The sequence below is a fragment of the Pongo pygmaeus genome, chromosome 3 (genome assembly GCF_028885625.2).
Source record: "Pongo pygmaeus isolate AG05252 chromosome 3, NHGRI_mPonPyg2-v2.0_pri, whole genome shotgun sequence".
NCBI lineage: Eukaryota > Metazoa > Chordata > Mammalia > Primates > Hominidae > Pongo > Pongo pygmaeus.
The window spans coordinates 19662514-19680138 of NC_072376.2; the positions used below are offsets into that span (position 1 = coordinate 19662514).

The 17625-nt window shown below is 35.9% G+C and overlaps 1 protein-coding gene across 2 annotated transcripts in view; it reads left to right on the forward strand.

The window, feature by feature from the left end:
- SLIT2 (slit guidance ligand 2) overlaps positions 1 to 17625 on the forward strand; it is a 368435-nt gene that overhangs the window by 312015 nt on the left and 38795 nt on the right. For both annotated transcript variants that reach the window (XM_054486451.2, XM_054486452.2), the window contains 3 exons: positions 3167 to 3291; positions 3423 to 3520; positions 4772 to 4911. In XM_054486451.2, coding sequence (XP_054342426.1) covers positions 3167 to 3291; positions 3423 to 3520; positions 4772 to 4911 — 363 coding nt within the window. The remainder of the gene's footprint in view (positions 1 to 3166; positions 3292 to 3422; positions 3521 to 4771; positions 4912 to 17625) is intronic.

Consider the following 17625-nt stretch of genomic DNA (forward strand, 5'->3'; position numbering starts at 1 on the left):
TCTCTCTTTAGCTCTGATGTCATCTCCTTATTGTATAAACAGATTAAAGTTGTCATTCTCCTTGAATAAGAAGATTTCAGGAGAGGTGCTCTGAGAAAGTGTAGTGGATAGAAAATGAATCACAAGTTGGATGCAAATAGAAGACAGAAGATGGACTTAGAAGGGCAAAATATGGACAGGGAGATGAATGGGAGGAGAGCCAGATGCAAGGAATATCATTTCAAGAGATTAGACTATAGAAACAAGTGGATTTAGATAAACCAGGTAGATGTAAAAATCACATTCTGAAAAGGATTTTTGGTTAAGGAGAATTACAAGCTACATAAAATAGGAAAAGAAATTATATCATGTTTAGACCTTTAGAGATATGAGAAGATGCTGCTATGTGGAATTTGTTTGACTTACAAACATCTTTTGTATTACCCTTCACTCAAACTCAAGTACTAGAAATAAGAAATGATCGTTGAATAACTGGGTTTAAAAAGATATGAAAAACAAGAAGCAAATAGAATGATAGCTAACTTTACCATTGGTAAAGTTGGTAGTCATGAGCTTTACCAACCTGAAGAAGTTGGAACTCAGTATTTTGCTATGTTCCGAAACCCTATGCCACAATCAGTTCAGCAGGTTTAAGAAGTTGTTAAAAGAGTCCTGAGTATATGAGAATGCTTGTTATCTTGATTTTTTTTTTTTTAGCTAAACTGAACATATATGAGGGGGCGACAATCTCCCATAACAAATTCCAGATATGAGAATAATTCAGCATAATTATTTCTATGGAAAACCAAATTTGGTCTTGAATAAAATGCAAAGAAATTAGATAGTGATTATTAATCAGATATGGTCCAGTGGACATTTATTAAATAAATCCCCAGTATGTGGTAAAATGAATATGAACTACTTCAGCCAGGCAATGATGCTGCCAGTATACTTGATTAAATTCTTCAAAACGTATTCCATTTTCTTCCCTAAGACACTCTCTTAATTTCTCATCTAATTACTCAAAGATAATTTTTGGAACATGTCACATTCCACAGGATGAACTTACAAACTGCCAACCCTAAACTCCTTTTATTTAAACCATAGCCTTACAAGGTTGAAAGCACAGTAACAGGCCAAAAGACATTTTTTCTCAAGGCCTTGGGATGTGGCCAGATAAATGCTTATAGTCATTGCATTTGCTGACTTGCTGTTTTGCTGGCATACATTCCTCACCGTTTCATCCTACGCCTTTGTTCTGAATTAGGTTCTTTCCTGTAAACTATTAAGGGATCCGCTAGCAATGAGCTATTTTCTTTCCTCTTGCTGACTCATATATAAGTTTAGCAAACAAAACCATTTATTGTTAGGTATTATGCTAATTTAACTAACTGCTTTCACTGTCACCATTCATTTCTGCAGTGTGCTGAACAGCTAAGTTTTTTGCCCTTAATTGGTAAATAAATTGGGGAGGGTGGAGAGAAATTTAATTTCTATGGAGCTTACTTTACTTCAGAATTAATGCCAGCAGTTTCCCAGCTGTAATTTGATATAGAGACTCCTTTAGTTATTCTAGTTACCAAGACAAAATGTAAGGGACTTTAGCACTGGCACAGTCTCTCCTAGTGACTGAGGCATCACTAGAAGAAGTAAGCACCACCTCTTTCCCTTAATACGGTCATCCTAGGAACAGTCAACTTTCACCTAATGGTTAAAAACAAACAAACAAACAAAAAACAGAATTTCTATGTGGATACATTTCAAGAGTTTTTTAATGGATAGAAAAACTAAACACTGCAGGACACTATCATTTTCATGGATTTTAATTCAATACCATTACTTGAATATGTACTAGTATTTCCCAGGGTAAAGGATATGAAGAATGAATACAATGAATCTCTGTGGCCACCATATTTATTCAAGTTCTCTTATATACATGATTTCTTTCGGTAGGTCGACAACTCAAACGTGGGCTCTAATCTGTAGAATAATTTGATGCAGATAGTTTATGTGAGTAGAAGTTATATAGCTTTTTGGTGAAGGTACCTTAGAAGGTTAGAGCAGTAATGGTGGGGGTGCAGAGCTGCTCTGTAATTATCCAGATAACTTTGCTAGAAATTGCATGTGATAAAACATGCAATTAGAATTATTGCTGTTTGTTCCCATGAAGATAAAGAACTACAGAGAGATTATACTACAGAGTGAAATATAATTAATGTTGACAGTAAGAAATGTATGTGTTTTACAAAGATGTCAGTGTCCTTGTCAGACACATTTGTCAAAACGCATTGTGGTGAGCTCTCACACAGAATGCACAAAGTAGCATAGGTAGAACATAATTTTATTGAGGACAGTACAGTTTCCACATTGTTAGTCATTTGTCCAATAAGTATGTGTGAACAAAGGAAAATGGCTGTGGCTAAATATGCATTTAATCGAGACCTTGTACGCCTCTTGAAGTTTTTTAAAGATGTCTCCCAAAACATGAGATTGCAAGTAAAGATCATTTCAAAGATGTTTTCTTTTTGGAGAGGAAGATACAGAAACATCACCCATCACGTATTGTGCAAATGAACCAACAAATAAACCGAATCAAAAGGAAATGAGAGAGATTATAATGAAGCTTACACTTTTGGTTTATCTCCATATGCATAAAGTGGCACTGTTTTGTGTCTTCTATATGAAAGTCGTACTGCTGAGTCAATGTTACCTGGGCAGGTGCATTGTATTGTGTTTTTAATTATAGTGTTAAATTTCTACTTATTTATAAAATTTGCTCACCCCACGCCACACCCACACACATAGTCTTCTCTGGGACTAACAATAGGCATTTCCATGAAGCAGGAGGAGGTTAAAGTACAGACAATGGCCAAGAAACACATCCACATAAACTAGTCAGCCCATGAGGGGACTTTGTGACACTGGCACCATTAACATCAGATACCAACTCAGAGTCCCACACTGACCTCAGAGAGGCTCACAGTACATCCAATTGAGAAGACCTCCTGTTGCATTCTTGAACATCATAGGATGATGCTGATTTCTGGCTTGTCATGGATGAGAGACACATACAGATATGTGACCAATAATAATTTTATACGAAATTTACCATTATGTTAAGCCATACAAGTAATTATAAGTAAACTGGAAGAGCATCAGTTGCTCATATTTTTAAATTAATTTTCAGGTCCTGTGGATGTCAATATTCTAGCTAAATGTAACCCCTGCCTATCAAATCCGTGTAAAAATGATGGCACATGTAATAGTGATCCAGTTGACTTTTACCGATGCACCTGTCCATATGGTTTCAAGGTAAGTAAAAGCACTTTAAGAGTCACAGTTTGAAAACATAACTTTTCTTGGTGTGCCTTTATTATTCTACTCTGCTTTCTGTATGTGCCGAGAACTACTTTACTCGACTTTATTTGCCCCTTCTTCTCCAGGGGCAGGACTGTGATGTCCCGATTCATGCCTGCATCAGTAACCCATGTAAACATGGAGGAACTTGCCACTTAAAAGAAGGAGAAGAAGATGGATTCTGGTAGGTCATTACTCTATGATCATCTGTGTCTGAAGTATTGGAGCAAAGATAACTAAGCCAACACGCATTTTCCTTTTCAAATCAAAGAACAGTATTTTTCAAAGAATTCCAGAGAAAGGGCAATATGTATTGGTCCTTCTCAGAGATTTTGCAATATAAAAAATAAATGGAGACACCACAGCATTCTCAGCTCAGGATGCTACAAAATCAAAACTAATTTACAGACATACACATGTGCACATTATGGTTAATCAGGTCAGATTAGGGCAAGACAAATTATTAATATTGGCTCCATTATACTAATTAATAGCCAACTAGTCCCCTACTGCTAGTCATATATTCATCTGTTGTTTTGCTTATTGCTTTAACAGACAGTGTGTAATGACAAGATATAGGTCCCACTGAAACAGAAAATTAATGATTTATTTCCAAGACACAATGTAAGTAGACAGACTTGCTGTGAATGATTTTAATCTGGAGTTATTTAATCATATGGTACAATTACTTCAGATGTACTTCATGAATTATGAACTGGAGCTCTTTATTAAATGACACTAATAATGTCACATAAGAATGCTAATATAATACTAAAACTTGTTAGGATTTCACTTTTTGGAAGAAATAGACTTCACTGCTGCATTCTGTTATGAAGTTGTCTGTTATTCATCTAGACTTTACTCAAAAATTATTTGATGCATCCTCAAGATAGTTTTATGCCAGATGAAGGATTGTATTTAAGACAAAGAGAACATGCACATTTTGTAATTGCAAGGAAGACAAAATTTTGTTTTCGGATTATTTTTGTTTCAAAACATCAAGGACATTATACGTATGTTAGTAGATGTTGCAATTTTAAAAATCAGAACCAGTTCCTCTTCATTTATGAGCAAAGAAGCCTGAATTATTCTATTAGAACACAACTCAAGATTAAGATATCTAGGGCTGTAGAATAAAACTGCTTATGTTTTAGACCTGCAAATACAGTGGGTTTGTTGACTTTTAAGACCATGGAACCATTTGCCTTCTTGCAACCGGCGTAAATTTTATTTTTTGAACAGTTTCTGCTTTGGTGGATATTACCTTAAATTGATGTTTACAACATGTCATTTAAAAGCATTTTAAAAAATCAATTTCTGGTAGTTAAAAGCTCTGTGGTTGATGAGTGTAATTATGCTTTTTTCAATATTTAGACCACATGACTTTAAAATGCAACAAAAAGATGTTTTCTGCATTTTCTCCTCTGGTATTCAGGTGTATTTGTGCTGATGGATTTGAAGGAGAAAATTGTGAAGTCAACATTGATGACTGTGAAGATAATGACTGTGAAAATAATTCTACATGTGTCGATGGCATTAATAACTACACATGCCTTTGCCCACCTGAGTACACAGGTACAAATAACAGGAAATATTTTGCCTTCGATCAGTATATCTGTTTGAAAGCATCATTGGAACTATGTTATATATGTTTAGTAAATCTTTTTTTATTTGATAAATGGTAGGTTGTTTGAAAATCAGATGTAATGTAAATAACATAAGGACTTAAAGATAGTTTCAGCTAACCAAATAAAAGACCCAGGAATCTCTGTTCAAACACATGCATCTATTATGAAGCCATGCTATCCAGTAATAAAAGAAGCTATTGTGCTAAAGCTTTTAGTCCCACAATTAAATGGCATTTTTGTGCAAACCATTTTTCCTGTGCAAACCAACCCCCAGCACCTGTGTGAAAAGAGGGCATTTATTTAATAGCCAAAACATAATTAAGCTTTTGAGATCATTCATCTTCATACTTGTGTCTTTGCTAGTGAGTGTTTGCCTCTAGTAACCCATGTCCCTCAAAATAAAAGTCAGGAAGATATTGAGCACTTTGGATAGTCTTATAAGACTATCCCCTTTTTTCTAACACTGTTTCTTTGGATGACACATCTCATTAAGGTATTAATTGCTAAATTTCCTCCCTATTCAAACCAATTTGCTCTAAAGTCAACATCAAGTTTATGACTTGTCTGTTTTGTCAGAATTGATTTTTTATTTTTATTTTTTGTGGCTCTGAATTAGAAACTTCATAGATATGCTCTTTTTCCTTTAATAAATCACTTAACATTGACAAAGGAAAAACAAGAAAGTTGTACATTTTATTTGTAAGAAAAAAATGGAGAAGTAATTTTAGTCACTCTATTCAAAGTTACCGTTTTCATTTTCAGGGTGCATTTCATTTATTATATCTGTTTTCATATAATTTAATACATAGCGACAAAATCAAAGGATGAAATTACAATGCAGGTGACTGGAGTTAACATGTCACAACATGAAAGATGAACATACATCTGTATAATTAAATTTTCCCAGGGATTTGTTGGAAAATTATTAAAATGGAAGCTTTTATGGAATACCCAAACTGAACTTTACTAGGTACCTTTCTTGATGGGAAAATGCTAGGTAGAATAATGAGGCTCGGTTTTGGCAACCCAGATCTGTTTGAGTGACTCTGAAGGCTGCCTTTTCTAGGGTCTTATTTTTAATTCTTATTTTTTTGGCACCAATAAAGCACCCAATGTCATGTAAAGCAGTAATAGCATACTAAGTCTCCAGTAGAAATTTGAACATGCTATATTACCAAGTCTTCTAGTAGTTGTCCATGGCCCTTCGACTGCTTAGTGGGTGGAATTTTAGCATTATTTGATATTTTACATAAACAAAGAATAGCAAGTATATTCAACATGCACCTTTCTAGAGTATCTGGAAAGAATGTAAGTGTTACATAGCTTTGACTTTCACACTAATATTACCAATATTATCACACCTCAGAAACTTGACATTAGCCTGTGACCACAAATTCTGGAGCCCTTTGGGCTACCCTGAGAATTGAACTTCATTGGATGGGCTAATTTAGACTTGTCCAAGAAGCCCAATGTTTGCACTAAAATCTGCTACGTGGTACCTTCTTAGGATAGAATAATTCTCTTTTTCCATCATTTTCCTGATCACTATAGAAAGGGCTTAAGAACCCAGTTAATTTTGGAGGCCTCCTTAAACCAACCCACTGTCACTGCACCAGACAAATTGGACCCAAGCATTTCAAGCAAGCTTTGCCTAACCAATACCTTTCTAAGCACAGAACCAGGAATATATATATATATATATAAATATATATATATATATTTCCTGATGAAAACCTAGGCTTTGGAGCACAACTGCAATGAGGTTCTTATGTGTCTTTTTGACAATAAAATTTCTAGAAGGTGGTTGAGGACTCTTTTGAGTTGGTTTGGAGGAGTCCTCCTGCTTTGGGTTTAGATTTGCTATTCCTTATTCTTATCCATTTCTTTTGAGTCTTTGTCTTACCTGCTCACCCTTCATTTCCCCAGCTCCCTCCCTACACCTGCTCCTCTTGAACACATGTTTTCTCCTATTCTAAGTGTCAGTTCAGAGCAGTTTCCTTGGAGAAGTGTTTTGAAGCCTCACTTCCCCAACTATGTCAGATCTCTTTCTTTGAAACATATCATAAATACCTAAAGCTTAGCCAAACCATTTTTTAGCCAAAATGTGACATCTATAAAAGCTGTCATCTGGGAACTTGCCATGAATATCTGTCAAGAGCCATTTGGCTCTCCACAAGAACTGGGACTGTTTTAGTCTTTTTACTTATAACTATTGCAAATGTCAGTTTGCCTTAATTTGGGCAAAGAATCAACAAAAATACTAAACAGAAAGTGCATGGCGTACAGAACATGAAGATATGACCATTTTATCTTTGGAATGGGTCTTGTGGGCCATGAAGAGTTTGACAATTTGGCATGAGAGAAGATATCTAAATGGGGCAAATGTATAACTCATCTATTAATTGTAGTATTTTTGTGTACACATGAAATGAGCTCATTTACAAAATTTCAGACAACCATCTGCAGATTTTGAAATCATTGACACATAAGTGACCTTTAATTATGGGGAAGTATGAATGAGGCTCTAGAGTTTTATATCCTGCTTCATCCAAGTCTGCAGTTAAGGAGGAATTTTCTTATAATGTGATTATATGGTTTAAAATTTGAGTTTGGAATCTGGTTAATGAGCATGAGATCTGGGAGCAGAAGCCCTGCTATGCTCAGGGAATATAATAATGTTGTCAGTGTTTAAAAATCATCCTAGTAACAAGTTGCTTTTTCCTTTGAAAATTTTTTATTCTATATCCCGAAGGCATACAATGAGAAGTGAACTCTGTTTAATAAGAACAAATAATGCCTTACAGGAAAAAAGCTTGTAAATTATTATGGTGACAGTTTTTGTATTTGACACCTATGTCAAGAGTCAGAATGGACATTATGTCAATGGAAACAAATTCAGAGATCTGAGAGCAATCTGACAGAGAAGTTATGTGACGAACAGACTATAAAACATGACTAGAAATATTTAAAATAAAATGGGCCACCAATGGGGAATTTATTAAACATTATTTAAGCCCTGTGTGACCAAAATATCACAGTAAGTAGTTACTGATTTGTTAGAGGAGAAAATTCTCTGCTCTTTCCTGCTCCAGGGATTGATAGCATGAATTGTAAGGGCAAATACTGTTTTTCTGTTATTTAAATCTTGCTGTGACTTCACCACCCTAGTCACCAAAACCATTCTCCATATACTCCAGTTCATCATCTGTGCTTCCAGTTGTGTAATGCATGACTGCCAATTACTAGTATATTTTAGGTAAGATTAACTTTTGAAAAGTTGAATTCACTATGTATCTAAATTAACATCCCTATACTATTAAGAAAGTAGGACTTCAGAATTGTTAAACAAATAATTTTAAAATTAAATCTAAGGTTTTAATTGTAGCTTGAGAGATTTTGTTGGTTTTGATTTTTTGTTTGGTTATTTTTTTTAAATCATGATCATCTTCTTTCTAAAGACAAGACACTTCTTGGAGCTAAATTTCCAAGGAATTCCTGAAATAACATAAACCTAACACCTATACAAATAAAAACTATAAATATGGCACCCCTGTTTTTTAAAAAAATGGACACTTTTTTTAGGCTGTAGTGTTAACTTAGGTGTTTAATTCAAAAATGTGCTTTTGTATATTTCCCAGCAGTCAGAACCCTGGATCTGCTATATCAAGACTGTGTGTCTCAATGAACTCTTATTCTTACAGGACCACATACAAGTATGACACAGTTGATCACATTTTAAGCCCTTCTTTCACTTAATGGGATTACATAAATTCCATAAAATGAACATCTCCATGCAAATTGGGTGTGTAAAGCCTTAGAACACATTTTGTGGAAAATATTCAGACCACTTTAAATTTTCCATTGTGTACCCGTTTTCTCTTTGTTTTCCGAATCTCTGACGCCCATGCACAAGCCATTCAGTGTCCATCTTAAACAGTAAAACTGCTGGTTGTTCCATCACCTGGTTTAGACGCAGACCTCTAGCTCCCTGCGATGGCGTTTACCTTTTGCCTCATTTTCTCCATGTTTGTGCATGTGGCCCGGCTGTAGGTAAGAAATCCAAGCCTTGCTTCAGCTCACTCGCCCACCCCTGCTTCTCTGTTGTGAACGCTGCGCATTGGCTTCCTGTGCTCTGCTGTTGTATTGCAATGTAAAAAGTCTTTTGTCTCTTCTGTCTTTGTCGCTGCCAGCTGCTAATCTGAATGAGGTGGAAAAAGGTTAGTTGCCTTTTAAGTCTATTATGATTTTCATTTTAGTCTCCCTCTTTCTTGTAAAGTTACATAGATTTCACTGCGTGTACACGGTAAAAAGGAATGTTGACAAAATATAAAATCTGAAAACAATATGCCAAATCAGTCATTCAGATCTTTAATCTATGCATCGCTATGACAAACAGTATAAAATGGGCCTCTGAAATGCAATTTATCTATTGTTAGAAGACAATGAGTAGAAACTTTTTGAGTGGGAAGAAGGGGTGGCTAGAATAAGGGACTAATATAATTTTTTTTAATTTTCTACTTGTCTATATTCTTTCACTTCTTAAATATATCACAAACATATTATTTTTGGAATGAAAAACATAGGTTATTTAGTACTGTAGATAAGGCTGTAGACAGAAAAATTTTTAAGTAAGACTGTTCCCATAACTTTAAGCAAATATCTTTAGTGACATGTAACATGAAAAATATTTGAAGGTGTATACATTTATTGAAACACTTTATGAAATAAATATTATAAAGCCCAAGAAGTTGACCTATAAATTTGTGTTATAGGATGCCGTGACTACTAGGCAGTATGTTTAAGCATAAAAATGCCATATTTAATTATTGACATCAATATGGGCCACCCGGCTCCCAAAATACATCAGGGCCCAAGAAAGTGAGTCATAGAATTATTTAATTAATTAATTAATTTATTTATTTATTTATTGAGATGGAGTCTCACTCTGTCACCCAGGCTGGAGTGCAGTGGCGCAATCCCGGCTCACTGCAAGCTCCACCTCCCAGGTTCATGCCATTCTCCTGCCTCAGCCTCCCAAGTAGCTGGGACTACAGGCATCCACCACCACGCTTGGCTAATTTTTTGTATTTTTAGTAGAGACAGGGTTTCACTGTGTTAGCCAGGATGGTCTCGATCTCCTGACCTCATGATCCACCTGCCTCAATCTCCCCAAGTGCTGGGATTACAGGCGTGAGTGTGAGCCACCACACCTGGCCTGAGTCATAGAATTATAAGAGTGATAGCCACGCCTGGGAAATCATCATGGAATATTCATGAAATCTTATCTTAAAGACTCAGAGTTGTAACTAATCACATTGGATTTTTAATTATTCAGCTTACCAAAAGTCTTCAAGTACCAAATGCTGGCACAGTGTCCTAAAAGGAACACAATGTGTGCTTGTCTTGATAGCTCCAGTTGTATCTGAAGCATTCGCAGTCGGATTATGAGGATAATAAGGAAGTTATTATAGACTGGGCGCAGTGGCTTATGCCTGTAATCCCAGCATTTTGGGAGGCTGAGGCAGGTGGATCCTTTGAGCCCAGGAGTTTGAGACCAGCCTGGGCAACATGGTGAAACCCTGTCTCTACTAAAAATACAAAAATGAGCAGGACGTTGTGGCACACACTTGTAGTCCCAGCCACTTGGGAGGCTGAGGCAGGAGAATCGCTTGAACCTAGGAGGCAGAGGTTGCAGTGAGCCGAGATTGTGCCACTGCACTGCAGCCTGGGCAACAGAATGAGACTCGCTCTCAAAAAAAAAAAAAAAAAACAGAGGTTATTATATAGCAGGTCTCCCTGTCTTCTCTTGCTATGGGCTTCATTTCTTCTGTTGCATTGTTTGGATGATTTACTGTGTTTGCTGACTTACTCTTACAGTGTGCAGAGTTAAGTTGAAAACCATGAAAAAAAATGGTTTCGTATTTTAGAATGTAACAATATAACATGTGCTATTCTCTGTGGATTAATGCATCTAATACTTTCCTGGGTCAAATGGCATCTTTTATCTTTACAAGTACTAAGCAATTGATGACCTGGGTCAGGGATGTCTAAGGTCTGAGTCTATCTCAGAAACATAATAGCAATTATTCCATCACAGGAATATGTCCTTAAATTGTTGTGTATACTCTTAGAAACAATCTTGGCAGTACAAGTGTTTTAAATCGCCATGTGGTTTCATGTGTTGACTAAATTTCATGCTTATGTTTATAAAAGCTCCCTTTTATTTCCAAGAATTTGCTGCTGACTGAATTTGCTTTTAAAAGGAGTCAAATCATTCTCTATATTTTCAATTCAAAACTTAATTGGAAATAGAATTTCCATTTTTTTCTAGCACTTAATTTAATTCTTAAATTAAGAATTTAGCATTCTTAAATAAAAAGAATGTATATCATTAGTCGATACATTGTTAATTTAAAAGAACTCTGTAGTTTATGTGAACAACACAAAGGTGGGCAAAAACTTCTATGAAACAATGATAAACCACTTAGTCAAGGATGTGCACCTTGTAAGTAGAGGCCCAGATGCAAACCCATGTCTCATTGGCCCCAAAGCATGCACTTTGAGGTGGGGGCCTCTGCTGGAGCCTGTCCCTTCTGCCTTGCTGCCTTCTTCCAGGCACGGCTTCTTTTCTAGCTCACAATAGCTTATTTTTCATTCATGGTTTATGCCAAACAAGCTTTCCTTCTGCTCTCCTGCTGTCTCTTCAGCTCGCTATGCACAATTGTCCTTATGTAAGGAAAGCTGTACCCACAAAATTCAAGTGCAGCCAAGCCTTCTATTTTATCTAGATAGGAAAAAAGCACCGAATGAATGCCTGTACAATTAATGAATAAATTCCCCCGGAGAACTAGGCTACCTTTTATCCCATAAGGCAGGTGGTTAGTTTGTGTAGGTAAGGGGAAAAGTTGGGGTTTCTTATCCTGGCATGAATGTTTATAAACTCTGGGACACCTCCCAGTCTTTTATTTTTCTTCTGTGAAACAGGAATAATGATATCTGTCATATCATTCATATAGACATTTGAGAATAACATGTAACTGTGTATCGGAAAACACTTTGAATTGGTAAATGTCTATACTCCGGAAATATCGAAGGCTGCCCTGTAAGACAGGTTTAAATTTTGCATCATTTAATTCCAGCCATCATCACTACAGTGACATGGTTCAGATATATTTGATGCCATTCCTCATGGCAGAAGAATTCTTATGGGAATTCTTTATTCTAATTTTTTATAAAGAAAATTACCTAAGGTAAATTATGTATAGAATGGAAATTTCTCTCCCCATATTGTTCAGTATTGTCTGTCTTTATTATTATTGTTTCTAATTTTACTTTGTATGCTCACTTCATATAGAAAGATTTTATTTAGGGATAGGTCTTTGGTCCTCTTTGCTCCCATACACTACTTTGAAACATAAAGAAATACACAATGCTGAAGAGCTCTTGGATTTGGCTGAGTTGGATTTGTAGATTTTGTGTATATTTTTAGATTTTCATAATCTCTTAGCAACAGTGACTTCTGTTTTTAATTCTGCTTCGAGATGTGTAAGGTCTTTATATCAAGGTCATTATAGTTGCGGACACACTTGTGAGCCTCAAATAAGGGAAATGTAAGTTGCCGTCTGTTTTTACTAGAGAGAATACTTTGGCAGCCTAATGATACTGTGTGGTTTGTATTCATCCTCCAACCTTTCAAAACCTTCTTAAATGCACTTTAATCTCAAAAAAAGTTTTAAAGATCTTGTTTGCTCTTTAGTTAATAGGCAGTGCGCATTGAGCCCAGAACAACAATTTAGTCTAACCAAGTCTTATTCAATCTAATTTGAATTTATTTATTTTGAAAACAGTTAAATATTTTCTGAAGTTTCAGTAGCTGCTGGAATTGGCTATATTATTTAGCCTCAGAGTTCCAATAAGGAAGTGTTGAAAAACACTGCATTTTCTATTTGTTTATTTGGAGAGGTAAGTTTTTTTTTTTTTTTTCATTTAAAAATATACCAGATGCTTATTGAGAAAATATCTTATGCAGGACACCATGCTAAGTATTGAAAGTGATAGAAAAATCCATAAAACATTACCCTGATCTACTGAGCAAAAACTCTTTGGCTTTGATTCTTTACTGCAAGGTCGGATCAGTTCAAATATTTCTCCGTACATAACCATCACTTTTCATATCCCGAGAACATTAATAATATAATATAGCTACTTTACTAGTTTGTAAGTAAAGAAAAACACTCCTTCTGAATATGGACACCGACCAATCTCCCTGACAGACTCAAGCAACTCATTTCATACCACTTAGAGAACAAAAATAGGAATCGAAAACTGATTTTCCTTCTTTGAAACGTCTTAACACCTACGTTTATAGCATATTTTCTTGAACCTTCCTATTTCGAATTATGATAAACTTTTATCTCACAGGGTTTCTCTATGGCAGCGTTCCGATGATGTACGTGTACCATTTTGCAGCTATTGCACACAAAGATCACATCTGTTAATGGCTAATGTATCTTACTGGGCATCTGCCTGTGTTGCTGTGTTGTGGTGCCTGGGATTATAACCTTGAGTATGTAACAAATAGGGCCTGCCTGGTTTATGTAACAAATAGGGCCTGCCTGATTTAGCAAAAGAGGAGAAAATATATATACTTTTCTTTCAGGTCCAACTTAATGGAGCTGCCCTGGGATGACTCCCATAATCTCATCAGCTATATCCACCCTGTGCTATAGATCATCAATCTCTCTGCCACACTGCATGGTCTGTAGGAGGAGAGAGAATGTTTCTGTTTCTATAAATAAAGAACAAATGGGAAATGTGTACTTTTTAAAATCAGAATTGGATCGAATTTACAAAATTTGGTAATGATAAACATTCAGGTCCATTCATCTTAACTTTCCTCAAACATGCCACTTAAGTGCTGACAACTGCAATTTCTTGATAATGGAGCTCATACTCTCTATCCTCCATTGGAATGGTAATTGTTAGGCATAAAAATACAGTAGGGAAATCTGGAAGTGAACAGACTACCCATCTCGTCCAGCCTGCAAGGGCACACCTCGGGCTCACATCTCAGAAAACAAATCTGCTACCAGTTTTTTAATTCTCTCTTTGCTTCCTTACATTGTTCTTTATGTGATCTGGGTCTCTATTAACATTTAAAAAGCATTTGCTGCAAGAAGCAATCAAATAAGTGCTGTCTTTCCTATTTCTTAATCCAGCACCTAGTTTGTGCCAGACAATTTACTAATGAATGCAATGGGAATGGAGAGATACAAAAATATAAATATAAAGGTATCCCATGCTCTCAAGTAGCGTACTTCTAAGAAATTAAATCATATTTTTTATCTATTAGTTTGCGTATTTTGATATCTTCCCTTGCTGAGTTAATTCAAAGAGAATAAAATTAGTATATTTATTCAAATCTTTCTTGAGTTTGACTGATTACATTTAACACTAGAATTCTGGTCCAGTTATTCAGATTGCCATCCTAAATTTCTCCTTTATTATTATCAATATTATTAATTATTTCTTATAAAAAAACAGTTTGTTACAAGTTACCGTAGGAATAGAAATGGGCTGCAATATCAGCTCCAGTACCCTCGCCACCTCTTTCATACATCTATGATATCCAGAATGGACTCAGATTTTTATCTATTTCAAAGAGAGAAGAAGCTAATCTAGTTACATTAGCAGAAGGTAGCAACAGTAGCAAGAGTTATGTGTGCCAGCAACACCATGTACTGCTATCTAAAATTATTTTGTTGTAGACATGCCCAATTTTAATTTAAAAAGCTAACTTTGGGGAAAATTAAAGAGAGATACTCAACATCCATTTAGTGTAAAACAAATTAATATTTTTAACAGTGATTTGAGTTGGAAAATTTCAGAAATCTTAATCTAGGGACAAAATGACCCGCCTTTTTGATAAGCAGACTTCCACCTTTTTGATAAGCAGGCTTTGAGGACTAAATAAGCCTAGATAAGACATCCTATTGCCCAGATTTCTTGGTGGATAGAAAGTAGTTAATAGTCCAGCCAAGGCTGGGCTCAGTGGATCATGCCTATAATCCTGGCACTTTGGGAGGCCGAGGCAGGTGGATCACGAGGTCAGGAGTTTGAGACCAGCCTTGCCAATATGGTGAAACCTTGTCTCTACTAAAAATACAAAAAAAAATCAGCTGGGCGTGGTGGTGTGCGCCTGTAATCCCAGCTACTCAGGAGGCTGAGGGAGGAGAATTACTCAAACCCAGGGGGCAAAGGTTACACTGAGCTGAGATTGCACCACTGCACTTTAGCCTGGGTGACAGAGCAAGACTCCGTCTAGGGGAAAAAAAAAAAAAATAGCCCAGCCAACAATTCTTCAAAACTTTCCTGTCTGTAATTAAAACGGCTTATTTAGCAAAGAGAACAAATCTCTTTGGGGTAATAATGTATTTTGGAACTGTATAATATAGTTTTTAATAATAATTAAAAATAATAATTTCATTCAGCCCAGTTTCTAGGCCGGAATGCTACCCATATGTCAGTCATTAAGGAAACTTAACGGACAGTAGAAAATTAGATGTTGATCTTATTTCTCTAAATTTTCCATATAGGAACTTCTCCAGGGTAAAGCTTTGTCATACTCATCCTTCAATCATTTGCTAGATCTAGCACAAAAAATTTCTGCCAAGATGTGTAATGAAAATTACAGTAAAGCAGCTTTGTTGGTGAAGTAAAAAACCTCACCCTGAGAGAGTACATGTAAACTAATTATTATTATAAGTAAATTTATTTTTAAACTATTCTTACTCATTTCGGGAAACATTTATTGTTAACTCTCGTGGACCATATACTATCTTCGTTATTCATTCATTTGTCAAAAGATTACTATAGTTAAGGAATTTCAACAATGCTTAATGAGTTAAAGCAGTATTTTTTTAAAGAAAAAGTACATTTAAGAAATTTGACAGTATGTACAGGAAATGTAAATCAACTCAAATATCCTCCAAATATATATATAATATAATTATATATATTTAATATGTAATATATCACATATAATTTATTATATGTAATATATATTATGTATATATTATATGTTTTATATATATATATATATATTTGAGACAGTGTCTGGCCTAGACTGGAGTGCAGTGGCATGATCTCAGCTCACTGCAACCTCCGCCTCTCAGGTTCAAGCGATTCTCTTGCCTCAGCCTCCCAAGTAGCTGGGATTACAGATGTCGCCACCATGCCCAGCTATTTTTTGTATTTTTAGTAGAGACAGGGTTTCACCATGTTGACCTGAGGTGATCCACGCACCTCGGCCTCCTGAAGTGCTAGGATTACAGGCATGAGCCACTGTGCCCGGTTGATATAATGTAAAGTAATAAAACACTTTCAGGATTATTTTTATACTTAATGATAGTATATATATTATATATGTGTGTATATATATGTGTGTGTGTTTGTGTATATATATATACACATAAGTAGCTGTCAAAGTTCAAGATCATCTGCAAACTTAACATAAAGCTGATGGCACAGGCATTCAACTTACTTTCTCTTCTGCAAGACACAGTAGTCTGTGATTCTCTTGCCTTTGCCATCTCTAAGACCTTAAAGAGGAGAATTGTTGTTATTTGGATAGCCTGTCCTGCAAGCGCTAACTGCTAACACTAGCTCCCCTCCAACAGAGGAGTAAGTGATGATTGGTCCAAGTCAAGCACAACTCACAGTGCTTTGCAGAGAGACATCTGGCCACAGCAGCAAATGTAGAGCTAATCTACACTACTGTGCTCCACTTACATCTTGACTCTCTTGAAGCACAGGGAGCCTTGTCATGGACCACTCCTTCTCCTTTGTGCACCACTTATTACAGACTGATTGTTGGAGAAGCTCATAGTCCTAAAAGAAAACTTGAGACAAAAAAGAGGACAGCTACATGAAAAAAAATGAGAGGAAAGAGACGTAAAAATGAAAAAAAGAAAAAAAAAGAAAAAGAAAAAGGAAGAAATAGTGGTGTAAGTTGAAAGTTTTATTCCCCGCTGTAAACTTCCAGTGATTTGGAATTTACTACCTGTATTGTTTTGCTAGGGCTGCCATAACAAATTACTGCAAACTGGAGGCTTAAACAACAGAGTTTTATTGTCTTACAGTTCTGGAGGCTAGAGGTCTGAAATCAAGGTGTCGATTCCTGCCAAGGATTGTGAGGGAAATGTCTCTTCCAGGCATGTCTAGTTGGCTTCTCCCTGTTTTTCATATCATCTTCCCTCTATGCCTGTCTTTCTTGGTATCCAGGTTTCCCTTTTTGATAACACAAGCCATATTGGATTAGGGCCTATCCTAATGACTTTATTTTAACTTGATTTCCTCAGTAAAAACTCTATCTCAAAATAAGGTCACAACCTGAGGTACTAGAGGACTCAAACATATTTTGTTTTGAGGGGCACAATTGAATCCTCAACACCACATCACTGTATTTTAAACTCTGTTTGCACCAGAAAACCTGGTCTTCCTCCACTGTTCTCCATGTCACCAAAAGGTAATTCCCAATATACATACTCGAATCGTAGACGTTCTAGACAACTCCCTCTCTCTCTTTCCCCCATGCTTATTCAGTCCATCACAAAGTCCCATCTGTTTTGCTTCCTAAACACTACTTTGGGCCATGTATATC